This window comes from Monodelphis domestica, chromosome 3 (genome assembly GCF_027887165.1).
Source record: "Monodelphis domestica isolate mMonDom1 chromosome 3, mMonDom1.pri, whole genome shotgun sequence".
NCBI classification, from domain to species: Eukaryota; Metazoa; Chordata; class Mammalia; order Didelphimorphia; family Didelphidae; genus Monodelphis; species Monodelphis domestica.
The window spans coordinates 7,257,057-7,275,571 of record NC_077229.1 but is presented as its reverse complement, the minus strand read 5'-3'; the positions used below and the strand labels follow the sequence as shown (position 1 = coordinate 7,275,571).

General features: G+C 38.6%; 1 protein-coding gene across 3 annotated transcripts in view; it reads right to left on the bottom strand.

The window, feature by feature from the left end:
* Positions 1-1,015: 1,015 nt before the first annotated feature.
* Positions 1,016-18,515, bottom strand: part of LOC103101002 (zinc finger protein 420-like) — a 35,549-nt gene continuing 18,049 nt past the window's right edge. For all 3 annotated transcript variants that reach the window (XM_056820455.1, XM_056820454.1, XM_056820453.1), the window contains exons 3-5: positions 13,624-13,750; positions 7,578-7,673; positions 1,016-6,737 (exon numbers count right to left, since the gene is read on the bottom strand). In XM_056820455.1, the coding sequence (XP_056676433.1) occupies positions 4,747-6,737; positions 7,578-7,673; positions 13,624-13,750 (2,214 nt within the window). In that variant the 3' untranslated portion in view covers positions 1,016-4,746. The remainder of the gene's footprint in view (positions 6,738-7,577; positions 7,674-13,623; positions 13,751-18,515) is intronic.

Below are 18,515 nucleotides of genomic sequence, written 5' to 3'. Positions count from 1 at the left end.
GCCCATCATGGTTGTTTTTCCTATGTTTAGTCCACATACTAAGATGGAGGTGTAGGCTGACACATAACTCTATGCACTCTCATCAGGGAAAGTACAGTGTAAAGCTTATCCTCAGAAATTGTTGCCCATCTTGGTGAAGACTCCAGCTCCAGAAGAGAGCACTAATAATTGAAGGGATTTGGATTCACAAAAGTAAAGCACAGGCATTTTTCAAGGTGAAGAAGTATTTGTGCAGGAGTCCCTAGGGTTAGGGTTAGCCCTAGGGTATTGGGGCTAAAATGATTTCACATTAAATTTTGATAATGTCCCCTGACAGAGTGACTTACAGTAATTCTATAATAACAGCATCTCCAATAGCATTTATATAGTATGTTAAGGTTGGCAAAGCATATTAAAAATAGGATTTGATTCACTCTTCCCAGCAGCTCATGGAGATAATAGCAGCTATAACAATTTCTATTTTACACATGAGGTACTGAGGCAGACAGAGGTTATATGACTTCCCCAAGGTCATGCTGATAGTGTCATATTGGAATTCATAACACCCTGACTCAAAATCCAGTGTTTTTCTCACTGTACAGACTAGCTGCCTTTAAAAGCATGGAGCTCTTCCAAGTAGTGGGAAGAAAGGGTGATGGGGGTGAACTTTAGGAAATCTCCTTGATCTGAGTCAGTAGGCCTAAACAATAAATGAGTTCCATTAGGGACAAGTGTGATGGAAGAAATAAAACATCTCCCCAACCACCCTCATCAAATAGTGGACTGTCATAATTGAATTTTATCCTTTCCTGAGCATTTGTTTTCAGACAAACCTCCCCTTCTCCAATTAAGGCTGGCACCATCAAGATAACTGCTGAAAAACAAAAATGGGAACTTTGAACTTTGTACAAAAAAGGACTGCTCTGATCTTTTCCCATCATACTGTGATTCAGAAAATGTCTGATGAGCTACTGTAAACTGAAAGTTTCACAAATGCATTATTAGAAAATGGAAGAATTTCTCTCATTACCCCTTCTGTGGATGAAAATTAGAGATGAAGCTGTATTCCTGAAAGAAGGTATTCATGCTGAATGATCCCCTGAAAAAGTGTGAACACTTAGGTTTCTGCTGAAAGGGAAAGATGCATTCTTTTGGCTCATTGACACATTGCGACAACATAAAAGAGTTTGACAATCATTGTTAGGCATTAATTGCTCATGGATAGGCTGAGTTAATATAATAAAAAAGACAATTCTACCTAAATTAATTTACTTATTTAGTGCTATACGAATCAAGCTACTCAAAAATTATTTCACAGAGCTAGAAAAAATAAATATCTTTTAAGAGAATTAATGAAAAAAAAATTGAGGACCATGAGGTAACTATACTGGGCCTCTGATTGGCTTATAAAACAGCAACCGACAAAACAATCTAGTATTGGCTAAGAAATAGAGGAACGATAGAATAAATTTGACACTCAAGATATAGGAGTAAATGACCATAGAAACCTAGGGTTTGATAAAGCCCTGAACCTAAGCTTTTGGAAAAAGAATTCATGATCTAACTAAAATTGCTGGGGAAGTTAGAAGTCATCATGGCAGAAATTTGTCATCTACCAATACCTTACAGTGTATGCCAAAGTAAAGTAAAAATGCTCATATGATTTAGAAATAATGGGTGAGACCATTAACAAATGAGAGAGAGATGTAGGATAGCATACCTTTAAGATCTATGGATAGGGGAAATATTTATGTCCAAAGAAGACATAGAGAATATAATGATATAAAATAAATAACTTTGACTACATTAAATTAAAAAGGGGTTTTTTTTCCTTTCACAAACAAAACTAATGCCACCACGATTAGAAGGGAAACGGCTGAGAAAAAAATATATGTGTTCCTGACATAGGCTTCATTTCTCAAAGATAGAGAGAAATGAGCCAATTTTAAACAATACAAAGCATTTCTCATTTGACAAATGGTCAAAAGATATGTGGAGGCAATTTTCAGCTAAAGAAATTTAAAACTATCTTTAGTCATATGGAAAAACATCCCCAATCAGTATTAATTAGAAAATGCAAATCAAAATGACTCTGAGGTACCACCTCACACTTATCAGACTGGCTAATATGACAGAAAAGGAAAATGATAAATGTTGGAGAGGATGGGGAAAATTTATGGCAATAATACATTCCCTGTAGAGTTGTGAACTGATACCACCATTCTGGAGAGCAATTTAGAACTTTGCCCAAAGAGCTATTCAAACATATTTAGCCTTCAAACCAGTAATACCTACTAGTAGGTCTGATTCCCAAAGAAATCAAAGATCAGGGAAAAGACATATTTGTCAAAAAATATTTCTAGGAAATCTTTTCATGAGAACAAAGAAATGGAAACAGAAGGCAACCCATCAATTGGGGAATGGCTGAACAAGTTATGATATGTGATTGCAATGGAATACTATTGTGCCGTCAGAAATGAGTAACAAGATGATCACAGAAAAACCTGGAAAGCCTTATATGAAGAGATGGAAAGTAAAATGAGCAGAACTAGAAGGTTGTACACAGGAAGAATATTAATGTATGAGGATGAGCTATTCATCAATTAACTATTATCAGCAATGTCAGGACCCAGGATCATTCCAAGGGACTCATAATGAAAAGTGCCATCCTCTGCTATGGAAGGAACAAAGTCTGAATGCAGATTGAAGCACGCCATTCTTTACTTTCTTTATCCACCAATTTTTCTCCAATGTAAGAAATGTTTTTTCCACAACATGATGACCATGGAAATATGTAGTATATTACAGGTATCCAACTTTTATCCTACTTCCTTCTGTCATGGGGAAGGGAAAAGGCTATGATGGAAGAAGAAAACAGATCACAAAATGTGAGAATAGGATTATTTTTATTATTTTAAAAAATTTATTCAGAATATTTTTCCATGGATACCTGATTCAGAATCTTTCCCACACCTCATCTTTCACCCCTTCTGGAGCTGACAAGCAATCCCATTGGGTAATTATCATTGAAGAACAGGGTTACTGAAAAACTGTACTAATATGTAATCTGGAAAAAATTTAAAAAACTGGAAAAAAAAGACCAAAAGTATCTCTCAATGTCTGGTGATTTAAAGAACTGAACTTCTCAGTTGTCACAGCTTTGTAAAGACTGCAACAGAATTGCATCTTTGGCTGAAGTTTAGACTCTTTTTCTTATTTTAGTGGGTCATAGCAAATTTAATCTATATTTGGAGAGAGCCAGACCAAAATGTCAGGGTGTGGTAGGGGAAGGTAGAGAAGACATATTGAGAGAGGTCCAAAGGGATGAGGGGATAGGGAGGGGAGGAAGAGGGAGAGGGAAGGGGGAAAGCCGGGCAAGGGGAGGACATGGTGAGACTGGGCAGTGGGGAGGGGAAAGCAGGACAAGACAAGAGAGGTGGGTAGAGCAAGGCACAGCAAGAGCAAGCATGGGCAGGGGACAAGTTAGCCAATGAGGGGGGTCAGTGAGATGGTATCCATGGTGGGCTGGGAGATGAGAAAGGCATGTTAGAGGGAGGTACTGAAGGAGTCAGGATGGCCTGGATCAAGATAAGGAGTAGATTCATGGCAGGCGAGCTGGGAAGAAGCTGGGTGTCAGTTTTTTTTTCAGATTTAACTGAGAGGTTATTGGTAATTCTCAACTAAATTGAACAATCAAGGTGATATGCCCAGAGCCACGAGTTGGAATGTTTTCGAGAATCCTTGCTGCCAATAATTGATTTCAGTTCTTTTAGAATTTAAAGATAAAAGAGCCAAAGTGGGGCCAGGTAAAAGAATTCAATGTCCAGGCTTCGCATAGCCCCTTTGTCAACTTTCTTGACACCCAGTGCTCCTTGGGAAATCCTGGTTCATCCAAATCACTTAGTAATTTATACAATGCTTCATAGTAGTAGTTGATTATCTAGTCAGAAGCTACTGTTTTTGTTCCCTAAATTTTGAAAAACTCCTAGTCTTTCTTCCCTAGTTTTTTCGGGCTTCTGCTATGGGTGCTGCTGCTGCAGACAAGAAACTCCAACTTTGGGGGGTGGGATGCCAGTTTAGTGTTATGGCCTTTGCAGCAGGTATGTGGTACTGAGCCTAGGCCCCCCCAGTGAATTGTACAAAATCAAATAATTAAAGAACTACAAACTACTTCCAATACTCTAATAAAAAATGCAGACACTACTTCCTTTAAGTTTATTTTAAAAGGCAACAAAACTGGACTTTGGTGTTTAGGTTACATATGAAATCAATGCAAGGCAATAAGTTTTGAAATGATGGATTACAGAATTGGTGTACCAAATCAATTAATTTCATGTATTTATTATTTTACTTTATTTTATTAATTTTGTTGAATTTGATTTTATTCAATCCACTCCATGATTTCCTTCACACAAACAGAATCTAACCACTTAATCAATAATAATTATTTTTAAAAGGGAGGTTTTGGCCACATTATTAATGAGGGAATTGAAGGTGAATATTCATGTATATATAAAAGGCTGCTGGGGAGGGGAATTTCTTTATTTTCATAGGGAGAAATTTACTATCTCCTTTCTGAAGAGCACCAAACTTTCACTAATTTTCTGTAGGCAGTTGCAATCAAAGATTACTGATATTAATTGATGCATGATGGAAAATAAAGCAAGATTTTATTCTATACAATAAAAGTTTTTCTCCATTGTGGATGCTCTGATTTCTGGCAAGATGGTCCCACTCTATGAAAGTCTTTCCATGCTGTTAACATTCTTAAGGTTTCTTTACACTGTGAATTCTCTGATGTTCAGCAAGACTGCTCTTAATTGTAAAAGCCTTTCCACAGTGTTTACATTCATAATGTTTCCCTCCACTGTGGATGCTCTGATGTGCAACAAGATTGCTCCTCTGAGAGAAGGTCTTTTCACACTGTTTGCATCTATAATGTTTCTCTCCAGTGTGGATGCCCTGATGTGCAGTAAGGAGGCTCCTATGTGTGAAAGCCTTTCCACATTGTTTACATTCATAAGGTTTCTCTCCACTGTGAATTCTCTGATGTCTACCAAAAGAACACCTATGTGTGAAAGCCTTTCCACATTGTTTACATTCATAAGGTTTCTCTCCACTGTGAATTCTCTGATGTTCAGCAAGACTGCTCTTAATTGTAAAAGCCTTTCCACAGTGTTCACATTCATAAGGTTTCTCTCCACTGTGGATTCCCTGATGTGTAGCAAGACTGCCCCTTTGTCTGAAAGCTTTTCCACACTGTTTACATTCATAAGGTTTCTCTCCAGTGTGGATGCTCTGATGTGCAGCAAGATTGCTCCTCTGAGAGAAAGTCTTTTCACACTGTTTGCATCTATGACGTTTCTCTCCAGTGTGGATACTCTGATGATTAGCAAGAAATTTCCTCTCTCTAAAAGCCTTTCCACAGTGTTTACATTCATATGGTTTCTCAACAGTGTGAATTCTCTTATGTCTACCAAGAGAGCATCTATGTGTGAAAGCCTTTCCACATTGTTTACATTCATAAGGTTTCTCTCCACTGTGAATTCTCTGATGTTCAGCAAGACTGCTCTTAATTGTAAAAGCCTTTCCACAGTGTTTACATTGATAAGGTTTCTCTCCACTGTGGATTCCCTGATGTGTAGCAAGACTGCCCCTTTGTCTGAAAGCCTTTCCACACTGTTTACATTTATACGGTTTCTCTCCAGTGTGGATGCTCTGATGTGCAGCAAGATTGCTCCTCTTAGAGAAAGTCTTTTCACACAGTTTGCATTTATAACGTTTCTCTCCATTGTGGATGCTCTGATGGTTAGCAAGAAATTTCCTTGCTCTAAAAGCCTTTCCACAGTGTTTGCATTCATAAGGCTTTACTCCAGTGTGGATGCTTTGATGTATAGCAAGATTGCCCCTCTGTGTGAAAGTCTTTCCACACTGTTTACATTCATAAGGTTTCTCTACAGTGTGAATTCTCTCATGTCGAGCAAGAGAGCCACTCTCTGTGAAAGCCTTTCCACAGAGTTTACATTCAAAAGGTTTCTCTCCACTGTGGATTGTCTGATGTCTGGCAAGATTGCCCCTCTGTGTGAAAGCCTTTCCACATTGTTTACATTCATAAGGTTTCTCCCCACTGTGGATTCTCTGATGTGCAGCAAGATTTCCCCACTGTGTGAAAGCCTTTCCACACTGTTTACATTCATAAGGTTTCTCTCCACTGTGAATTCTCTGATGCTTAGCAAGATAGCTCTGCTTAGTAAAAGCCTTTCCACACTGTTTACATTCATAATAATTCTCTATAGTGTGGATTCTCTGATGTGCAGTAAGCTCAGATTTCTGACTGATAGGTCTACCACCTTTCTTGACATATTCATTTCTTGGATGTCTAATGAGGTCTGAATTCCAGCCAAAGGTCATTCCTCCTAGGTTACCTTGATCCATGGGCATTTCAGGTTTCTCAGGTGACTGAACAAGTCCTATTTCTTCAAGAAAGCATTTCCTAAATTTACTATCCTGACAGTAGTCATTTCCTGAGGTCAATTTCATATACTGAGTTAGGACTGAATATTGGCTGAATTTCTCTGCAGTTCCATCAAACTCACTGTCACTCTTCGGATTTTGATTTACCTTGATAGTAGAGTCACAGATTTCTCTCAAAATGAATCCATAAGGATCCTCACTCCTGCAGTGTTGGGGGCCATAACCTTCCAGAAAAAGGCTCACCTTTGCATAAAACTCCTTCATTTCAAAATTAGTCTCTTCCTCTGAAGAAAACAAATAATAATATAAGCACAGAAGGAAAGGGTGCACACACAGAGCAATATAAGTTCTTTCCTCTGATGGTAGAAAGTAAACTAATTTTTATTCTATTTACCCAGGCAAAAAGGGAGTTTTCAAACTGAAACAAGCAGTCTTTGGATAGACCATATTACCATATCTGCAAAATGGACGATTTTTACAAAAAGGCTTTCACATACAATTACAATGAAACCTAACAATGGACCTGTGACACAGGCAAGTTTCTCTTCCCACTTTGCAACTCATGGCATAAGTAAAGAATGGAGGAATGGCCTAATTAACTTCCTTGCAGCTAGACTACAACTCAAATCTTGTGCACGAGCATGCTTTCTCCATATTGCACAATCTTTCTCCATTGCCCTTTCTATCTTTCCTAAAAAGTCACTCCTTCATTATTCTTATAAATTTGTGAATCTCAGATAACCTTCTAGCTATTCTGTTCTCGTCTTTTGGATGCACTATCACATGGTCTCCCTTGGTAAATTTTGTATGCTAAGCAGAGAAACAATTTCACTCTTTTTAACTCATGCAACAATTTTCAAAGTGGAATAGAAGTTTTCTTTTCTATACAGATGCAAACCCTGTATGCTATTTAGTGCATACATACCAAATATTCATCTTATATTACAATCTATCATAAATTATGTCTTATGCCCTATATTGAGTCTATCATTCATCTCTAAGGAAATGAATGGAATGATTCAGTGTTGGTCTGTCAGTCCCCTAGTCTAGCACTCCTTTCACCACAACAGATAAAAGTTTTTTTGGAATAACAGTCCTTATATACCTGCTTTCAACTCACTCACCTAGGCAGGGGTACCTTAGGTCTTTTTGCTCTGGCAGCTGTGATGATTTCCCTTGCTGAAAACAGGAGATAAAATTTTCTCTAGGAACTGGAAGTCCTGGGCATAAGAAAGAAATAAGGAAGCAGGAGAGAAAAATAAAAATATGGTCCTCTTAAAGTAAAGGAGGCATGCAAATAAGGACTACAGAATGGCTTCTGCTGTATTCACTATTGGGACATTTGCAGGAGGGCAGAGATCATGGAAACTATTTGCAATCTGAAAATTCCATCTTTATTAACTCTTTAAATAGAAGGATAGGTACACAGTACAACCTCCATCATCTAGAAATTAAAGGTAATGAAGGGGTAAGAGATCAGAACCTGGAATCAGCAGAGCAAATTTAATCCAACCTGAAAGAAATGATATGTGAATGCCCCTGGGCAAATTATTTCACCTCAGTTTGCTTCAATTATGAATTGAGGACAATAAGACTATCAAACTCATACAGATGTTGTGAAATTAATGATAATTATGAACTCATTTACTGAGTAGAGGACAAAGAGCAGGTATTTTGAAATTCTTATTCCCTTCCTTTCCATTTGTATTATACGGCGTGGGATTTGAGAGAAGAATGAAAGAGGAATAAGGATAAATTCAGGTAGACTAAGCAACATGAGGGACTGGGCGCTTTAGTTTCTTTATACTTTATACTTAAAAAAACAATTGAGGGGGAAGCTGGGTAGCTCAGTGGATTGAGAACCAGGCCTAGAGACGGGAGGTCCTAGGTTCAAATCCGGCCTCAGCCACTTCCTAGCTGTGTGACCCTGGGCAAGTCACTTGACCCCCATTGCCTAGCCCTTACCATTCTTCTGCCTTGGAGCCAATACACAGTATTGACTCTAAGACAGAAGGTAAGGGTTTAAAAAAAACAAACAAACAATTGATTTCCATATTTTTATGGAAATAATCCACTTACCTTTCTCTCTATATGTCTACTTCTATATGCAAAATATGTTTCTTGTAAAAAACATCTCACAGGATTCATGTTTTTAATCCACTCTTGCTATCTACTTCCATTTTATGGGTGAGTTCATCTCATTTACATTTGTAGTTGTGATTACCATCTCTGATTTCACTTTCACCTTCTTTTCCTCCTTTAATCCTACACTTTCTGCTTTCACTGTCTTTCCACACGATTCCCTTATAATCACTCTCCCCATTTCCCTTCCCTTATATTATTTCCTTTCCTAACACCTGTGAAAATTAAATGATCTCTCTGTTTATTTTGATGACATCCATCAGGAGCCTTTAATTCAATCTATCAAGAACTCAAAGCACCCCTACTGAACACTTAAGTAAGAGAGTTCACAAGTCAAAAACTCTCACCTCCAAAGGGAACTGTCCTGCCCAGGGTATGACTAAGCAAGCTGACGAACTGCAACTGATTTCTGTGAAGGGGAAAGTTAGGAAATGACGTGGTAAAGGAACATAAGAGAAGAGACCAGCAGAGGCCAAGGACCATTCTTTTCATGGCATCTGGAGTGATTGGTTCCAGAGATTACTGCCTTGGCTTTGGAGGACACTCTTTCCCTGGATTCTGTGTCAGCTTGCTGGGTGAGTGGCATGGGATATAGAGGAGGTTGAGCTGGTGGACTTCTGGCTAAAGACTCCACTTGGAGATTGAGATCTCAGGAAGTCTCCTGCTGGGGTGCTGAACCAGATTTGACATCACCAGAGAAGTTCTGAGGGCTAGTGGACTTATTAACAATCTATCTCTTTATCTACTTTCCCACTTTCACTCTTTCCACCTTTTTGTAAATAAAAGATACTAAAAGTCATTTTGACTTAAGCTGTAATATTTTAAAATCCATTACCACAATATTACTTTATAACTTGGTAATTGAGTCAAAACCACCAGTTTTAATTCTTACATACCACCTTCCTCATTCTCCTATTTCTCAATAGGCCTTTTAATCACTCCTATTCTACCTCCCTTATATTACTCACCTTCCTCATTACCTTTCTTATTCTCCTTTTATAGCTCTATAGTAAGATGAGATTCTGTATCCCAATGAGTCTCTTATTCCCAATGAGAATATTTTACTGATGGCCTTTTACCACCTTCATTGTCTCCTCCGCTGTAATTTTTTCTTCCTATGCCTCTTTATTTGATATAATTTACCCCATATCACTTCTGTATTCTTTTTACCTTAGTGTTATCCTCTTTTCACCCCTTGATATTCCTTTTTGCATATCTTCCTGAACACTTTTCTACCACACCCTCTATGTATACTTCTAACTACTGTGATAAGGAGAGCAATTGTAAGAGTTACAAATATCATTTCTCCACTAATAGAAACAATTTGACTTTATTGAGTCCTATAAATTTTTTCTTCTCATTACCTTTTTATGTTTCTCTTGAATTTGGTATTGGGACATCAATTTTTCTATTTTACTCTGCCCTTTTCATCAGGAATGCTTGATCATTCCCTTTCTTATTAAATAATGATTTTTCTCCTTGGAAGAATAGTCAGTCTTGATGGGTGGATGATTCATGGTTGTAAACACTTTTTTTTTGCCTTCCACAGTATCATATTTCAAACACTTAGACCCTTTCATGTAGAAGCTCCTAAATCCTGTGTAATCAACATTGGATCTCCATGATATTTGAATTGTTTCTTTCTGGCTTAGTGCAGTACTTTCTCCTTAGCATGTGATTTCTTCAATTTGGCTCTAATATTCCTGGGAGTTGTCATTTGGGGATTACTGCAGGAGGTTATCCATGGATTCTTTCAAATTCTCTTTTAACACCTGATTCAAAGAAAATCAAGACAGTTTTATTTGATAATTTCTTGTAATATAATATCTAGACCTTTAAAAATATAGTCTAAGAAATCATTGATTGTCTTTATTGGATCTATTTTCCAGGACAATTGCTTTTCAATCAGATATTTCATATTTTCTTCTATTTTACATTTTTTTAAATTTTGCTTTATTGTTTCTTGATATCTCAAGAAATCATTGGCCTCTGTGCCCCTATTGATAGATAGGCAAGGGCTATAAATAGGTAATTTTCAGATAACAAAATCAAAACTATCAACAAGCACATGAAAAAGTGTTCTGTCATAATTAGAGAAATGCAAATTGAAAGATATCTGAGATACCATCTCTCACCTATCAGATTGGCTAATATGACAGCAAAGGAAAGTAGTACATGTTGGAGGGGATGTGGCAAAATTGGGACATTAATGCACTGCTGGTAGAGTTGTGAATTGATACAACCATTCTGGAAGGCAATTTGGAACTAAGCCCAAAGGGCGTTAAAAGACAGCTCGCCCTTTGATCCAGCTATACCACTGCTAGATTTATACCTCAAAGAGATAATAAGGAAAAAGACTTGTACAAAAATATTTATAGCGTCACTCTTTGTGGTGGCAAAAAATTGGAAAATGAGGGGATGCCCTTCAATTGGGGAATGGCTGGAAAAATGGGGGAAAAAATTATGAAAAAATATGGTATCTGTTAGTGATGGAATTCTATTGTCTTAAAAGGAATAATGAACTGGAGGAATTCCATGAGAACTGGAACAACCTCCAGGAATTGATGCAGAGTGAAGGGAGCAGTACCAGGAGAACATTGTACACAGAGACCGATACACTGTGGCACAATCTAATATAATTGCCTTCTCTACTAGTAGCAATGCAATGATCCAGGTCAGTTCTTAGGGACTTATGTGAAAGAACGCTATACACACCCAGAGAAACTGAGGGAGTAGAAATATAGAAGAAGAAAGCTCCTTGATCACGTGGTGCGATGGGGATATTATTGGGGATGTAGACTCTAAAATGATCACTCTAGTGCAAATATTAATAACATGGAACTAGGTCTTAACCAATGACATATGTAAAATCCAGTGGAATTACTCATTGGTATGGGATGGGCGTGGGAGGAGGTTAGGAAAAGAACATGATTTATGTAATCGTGGAAAAATATTCTAAATTAATTAATTAAAGTTAAAATAAATAAATCATTGGCTTCTATATGCTCAATTCTAATTTTTGAAGAATGATTTTCTTAGATGTCCTTTTGATTCTGTTTGCATTTGGTCCATTTTACTTTTCCTAGAAATCTTGTCTTCATTGGATTTTTCTGCTTCTTTTGCCACTTGACCAACTTTGCTTTTTCAGCATCTATTTTCTTTTTGCATTCCTTCCATTTCTTTTCTCCATTTTCCTTCCACTTCTCTCATTTGATTTTTGAATTCTTTTTTCAACTCTTCTAGTATCTGGGACCAATTTCTATTATTTGCAGTTTTGCATGTGGAGGCTTTTGTATCCCAATCCCGGCCTCAGTCTGAGTCTTGTTCTTCTTTGCTTCCATAGACATTTTCTATGAGTAGATATTTCTTTTGCTGTTTGCTCATTTTCAGACTTTTTCTTCCCCACTTTGACTTCTATCTCAATTCTCAGGGTAGAGGGGGCATTCTTGTAGTCGAGGCATTGCCGTAAAGGCAGAACTGTAAGGGTTAAGCCTCCTCTTCTCTCTGTTTGGGCTGCATAGTCAGGGTCGTGGGTTGAACTGTGTACGACCTGCCCAGCTGTGTGCTCAAGGTTGGAGTAGCATCAGAGGGAGCACTGATAAGGTTTGTGAGAAAGAAACTGTAAGGTTGGAGTAGCCAGCAGAGGACTGATGAGGGTTGTGAGAAATTGTGAGTCTGTGGGAAAGTTGCTTCTCTGTCTTTCTTTGGAATCCTCTCGGTTCTTCCCTGTGCCTGGCAGGTAACGTCATGAATTCCTATGAATCTGCCCAATTATTGGTTCCTGCTGTTGCTGGGCGGTAACATCATATCTTCCTGTGGTCTTAACCTATATATTGCTTTGTTTGAACTCAATAAAGGGTCGTTATGCTTTTTCATATAGCGTCCATTCGTCACTCTGTATGTTCATTACCCCAGGCAAGGTCACGAAAGGTTGGCCACCTTTTTGATGAGCCTTGCACATTCTCTTAAACTTCAGTTTTTCCTTGCTGATCCCCTCAGCTGTAGTTATGGTTTCCTGCAACTTGCACTTCTTCTAAGGTGTTACAATGGCCTATGGGCTGAGAGCTCTCAAAGTTGCCAATTTAGTCACCTCTAGAGACTGCTGGTAGATTGCATGACTGAGAGAACTGGGAGCTAATTTGCCCTGAGGCTACAGGCTTTATCATAGGCTTCAACTGGCAAAGGGACTTTGGGACCTCTCTACAGTCTTGTGACTGGCCTTTGCATTCAAAGAGGTTGACATACAAGGACCTAATAATGTAGGTTTCAGAAGGTTCCTGGAGTCTCAAATTGGGCTTGTGCCCCCGTTCAGAACCTAGAGCAGTAGTTGGGGGGTGGATTATCTGCATTCCTCTGCATGCAGTTTTAAATTCAGTTACCCCCCCCCCCCTTATCCCTCAAAATAGATCCTTTCTGCCTAACTTTTGGGTTGTTTTCCTCAGGAGAGCCACCTCACTGTTACTCATGTGCATTCTGTGACTCTACTCCTTGAAAAGCACATTTTAAGGTTCCTTTGACATCCTCAGGGCAGGTCCAGTTTTTCTTGTGCTAAGCCACATTCTTGGTTACACCTTTCTTTCTAAAAAGCAGACCCAGCACAAATGGGAAGGGGCTGCCTTGGCATGTAGAGGATTCCCTTCAATGCCCATCTTCAAGGAAAAGCTGCCTGGGTATAAACAGAAGATTTGCACTCAAAATTCAGGTCTAACTAGAGGCTAGAGTAGATGATTTCTGAGATTAGCTTCAGGAATAGAAATCTGTAACAATGGCTTAAGTTTTCATTTGAGCTATTCAACACAGAGGGGACACAATTATAGGGGAAAGAAAGGAAAGTCCCACCTTCCCATAACATAATTGAAAGCTTTTTGTTTTTTAAATGAAAAGCAGGAACAAGGAGAACCCTTGATAAGTATCAGCACTTCTGCTTTTTTAATCATTGTCAAAGGTTCAAAATCCTGTATACCTGGCTTAGAATAAAGACATTCTCTGAATGGCAGATTCAGAATTAATACAGGAAATGGTCCTTACCCACAAAGAGTAGATTCTGCACATTCTCCAGCATGACCTCTAGGTGCAGGGCTTTCTGAGAATGGTCCAATAGGCACCACTCTTCCTGGGTGAAGTCCACAGCCACATCCTTGAATGTTATTGACCCCTAAACCAACAAATGTCACAAGTTTTAGAGCCCAGTTTTCATCTGGTACAGCCCTGATCCACTGACTGGAGGAAACTGAAGCACACAAGAGAATTTACCTAAACCCACAACCTTGAAGACTTTCAGAGCCAGCACTGCAGATTTTTCATTCAGAGCCTATTGGAATATTGACAAAGGTACTTTGTGCCTGAAGTGAGAATCATGTTGTGAAGAATAAAACCTGGAGAGGTATCTTACTCTGAAATGCTTTTCCCTGGGGAATCAGGGAGATGGGAAGTGCTCTGAGTGAAGTATGAGATTCTGTGTAGGAGAAAGAGAGAAGGTGATCTGAAATTCTTCCTCATCACAATTATCAAAGTTGATCTGGTAAAAATATTTTTCTGAAGAGTTTCTGAAAAGGTAGCATGTATGGCAATGGGTTCAAGTCAAGAACACATATGATACCAGTGGAATCACGCGTCGGCCACGGGGGGGGGGGGGGGTGGGAGGGAGGAAAAGAAAATGATCTTTGTCTTTAATGAAAAATGCATGGAAATGATCAAATAAAATACTATTAAAAAAACAAAAAAATAAAAAAAAGGGAAAACTAAAAAAAAAAAGAAAACTCACATAGAAATGCAATTTGTAATTAAAATATTTTGTTAAAATGTAAAAAAAAAAAAGAAAAGGTAGCATGTACTGCTTATTCTAGCGGGGAAAATATTACTAGTGACCAGTGATGAGAAAACAATGAAAAAAGTTCTCTATGTAATTTCCTAAAATCTCTGAAATATTCTTATCTAGTTTAAAGTTTAAAGAGGATTCCATAGACCTTAAATGGGATCAGACTCTGATTCTAGCTAAGGGAAGAAGTGTAATCTCATGTTAAATTGAGACTTTCAGGAACAAGTGAGTATGATGTGCCTTAGCCAAAACATTCTGTCTTTGTTTTATGATAAATGCCATTTATTACTGGAATATGTTTTACATTTAGTGACATGGAAAGAAGAATAAGCATGAGGCAGCAAAGAAGGGGTGTTCCATCTTTTTAAAATATAATATTTTGGCGATTAAGCTCATTCAAAAGATACTGACATTGTAATGATTGGAATTCTAAAGAGGCAAAATTTCTTCATTTTAATTAATTTATTAATTGACTGGTCATTTAATGTGCTCAGTTGACACACTCCAAAATCAAAAAGATAGAAAAATGTGTAGGATGAGGTAATATAATAAAAATCACAATCCTACCTAAATTAATTTACTTATTCAGTTCCACAACTATTAAAATGCCAAAAAATTATTTTTATAGAATTAGAAAAAATTACAACAAACTTCATCTGGAAGAATAAAAGATCAAGAATATCAAGGGAACTAAAGAAAAAATTGTGATGGTGGCCTAGCAGTATTAGATCTTAATCTGTACTATAAAGCAGTAATCATTAAAATATAGTACTGGATAGAAGGGTGGATCAATGGAATAAACTAAGGGTAAATGACCTAAAAGGAAAAAAATGGCAGTTCTGTACTCTAGCACAGGTTATTTGTCTTTATCTCTCTCTAACTTTATATATTTTACAATTGGCATTATTGGATACTCTTCTATTTCACCCCTTCCTGACCCATTCCCTATTGTTCAGCCTGGAAGGCCCCTGGGACACCGAAGGGAAGAATAGCCTGAGGAAAACTTGAGTTTCCAAACATAGGAAGACACAATTCCCCAGATCCTCAATGGAATCCAGAAACCTGACACTTTATAAGGGCCATTCCACTGTCCTCTACACCCATTTAGGGGCTATTCCATCCCCTGAAATGTCTTTATCCATCCCCATGGTGACAATATGTGGAATATCCTTTAATTGACACCATCATGTCTAGGGAGGAACATGGCAGAGCTATAGTTCTTTGGGCCAGAACCAGCATTCCCTCTCTCACAAGAAAAGTCACTCTCCCACAAGAGTAGCAGGGGCAGAAAGAAGCTCCTCGAGCCAGGTCTGGGAGGGAGAATTGCTCTTGATATAGCTAAAGGACATTCAAAGAGTTCAGAGAGGAAGTATAAGGTCCAGTGAAAAGGGCAGCCACAACCACTAGCAGGGACAGCAAAAGGTCTTCATTCAGATACAATAAGAACCAGGAGGCAAAAAGAATTCAGGCCCAAAGGAAATTAGAGAAATCTGGGCTCATAAAGAATGCATGAAGACCTCAGGGCCAAGGAGAGAAACAGCTTCTTGTATCTAACTTAGCTAGTCAGGGCGGTTCCTAGTAGTCCTCACTGCCCTACCTCTGGAGTCCTGAGATCATGGACGTCCTCCACTGGCACCCTACATGAGCTCTCTACAGCCTAGACTCTTCCCAGGTAGCTAAACCACCTCAGGGCTTGATATTCCATTTGGGCAGCCACCTACAAGGCCGATCACCCTGAGAACTTCCCCTTCACTCTCCTTTCCTTCCCCTCATTCCCTTCCCTACTCTAGGAATCCAGTGACACTGGGCTCTTTCTAGTTCCTCACAGGAGACTCTCCATCTCCTGACCTTGTTCCAGGACTCCTCTCCCTCCTCCCCAGCTTTCACTACTGTCCACACTAGTCTCTGCCTCCTCAGTGCACTGGATTCCTTCAGGTCTGGCCTGAAATCTCATCTTCTGCAAGAAACCTTTATTGACCCACCTTTTGTTTGACTTCCAACAATTTATCTTACACATATTGAAAGGAAAATTGTTTTATGGCCTTTATACGATCGATCCGGAAACAAGGGATCACATAGAATCCTTTAGATAAGTAACTGCAAGGACAGTTAAAGAGTTAGACCCGGTTATTCCATTAATCGTGTACAAGATATCAAGTATAATAGAATGCCGGCCACAGTATCGGGAGGGATGCAGTTTGGTGGTTTATCAGCGTATTACAGCAATGAATGATACTGAAGACTTTCTGTGGGAAGAATAAAAGCTTTAGGTCTGTGCAGTTATCTAGGGAAGCTGAGAGCCAAGCAGAGCAGCTGGGCTCACTGGGACTGGGGAGTCTACAGCTGCCCTGAGGAGATCCCAGGAAAGCAAACTGGGCATGTTCAGGTCCTGTTGGATCCTTTGAAGACCGAGGCCAACTAGAAGCGGCCCAAACCATTGTGGCCCAGAAAGGTTCCTGTGACCCAAGTGGTAGGAAAGTTCTGGAGGATTCGGGAAATTCTCTCCTCTGAAGCTGGTCCTGAAGTTGGGACTTTGTATCAAAGGCTCCAAACCTTTGTTACCAAACACACTGCGTGTTCCTTAACATCCTCCGTACCTTCTGCCTTGCTAATGACCTGCTGCTTATCTGTCAGAAACCCACAGAACACAGTGCTGGACGCCTCTATGGGACCTTTGCTGGGTGGAGTGACATCTCCAGCTGTCACTGACCACAATTAGGTTTGGATCTTCAGCTCGGAATTATGGCCGGGACATTTCTTTATAGTTTGTCAATGTGAGATTAAGGAAAGGATTCAGGATTCTGAGATCCCTCAGGAAGTTCTGGAGATGCTCAGCAGCTTTTCTTTTAGGGCTCTTTGTTTTCTGACAGTCACAGAGAGAGGCCCACAGAGCTGGTCTTGTGCCCCTGCCATAGTTGGGTGGACTCTGTCTATTTCTTCTCAGAGGAGAAAATTTCTGCAGGACCTTCTCCAAGTGTGTCAAGTGTTTGTTTTTCATGAGCTGGAAACCATTTGCCTTTGAGGGAAGTTGGAAGTTGTTCATTTGATACAAATTGCCTCCATGCCTCAAAAGAAGTCTGTAAATTTCACATTATTCTTACATAAACTAGCTATTCCAAAGGATTCATCTTTAAGACAAAACCTCAATTAAGGACTTTTAAAAAAGATTTTGATAATAGAGAAATTTGTCACATTATCTGAACCACAGGTTACATAAATATATTTATAAATACTTTAAAAGTTTTATAAAAGATAAGCTAGCTTTATGATCCAGTACTGTTAGAAATGTGTTGTATATAAAGTTCTAAATAAGTGTCTTAAAGAACAGAAAAGAAACCTTAAAGTAATCTCTGCTACTGAGCTGTGAAGCTTGTAATAAATTTCTGAGATATGAAACAAATTTTTTGGTTAAATACCTCACTTAAAGTGATTAAGCCAGGATTAAAAGTTAAAATCTGGGGCAGAATTCTTTGAAATACCCTCCTACATGGGCTAAAACCACAAAGCTCCATTATCTTTCTCAAGTTCTTCTACAGCCCAAAAGACAGAGTCCATATTGAGTTTTTATTCTAAGTTAAAGAAATAGTCCTCTAAATAGTCTGCTGCCCCCCAAAAAGAAAGAATGGAAATAAAATTGCATCAGAGTGCTTTTTTTTTCAAAAGAGCCTGCTTTTGTTAAAAACTGCTATATTTGTTCTATATGTCCTTAAGAGGAACTTATAGACAGTAATAATAAAAGAAAGTAATAGCAGTAGTAATGCTAGCTTAACAAATAAGAGGAAATGAAGGGAATACTCTCATTTAATTTGTGTTTGGTACCAACATGGTTTAGTATATCTCTCTTATTCATTAGTCTTAGCATTTTTTGGGTCTGATTAGCCAAAGCATAAGAATTAATAATAATAATAATAATATCTGCTGGCCACATTAAAAAAGATTAGAAACAAGGACAATATATAAAACTAGAGACTTCCGGTTAAGATGGCGGCTTAGAGAAAGCTGAAGTTCAGATCTCCGGAAAACCCTTCCCGACCGATCTCAAACGATAAGCTCCTAAGGCGCCGAAATTCAAAACGATCAACAGCACAGACCCTGGGAACCC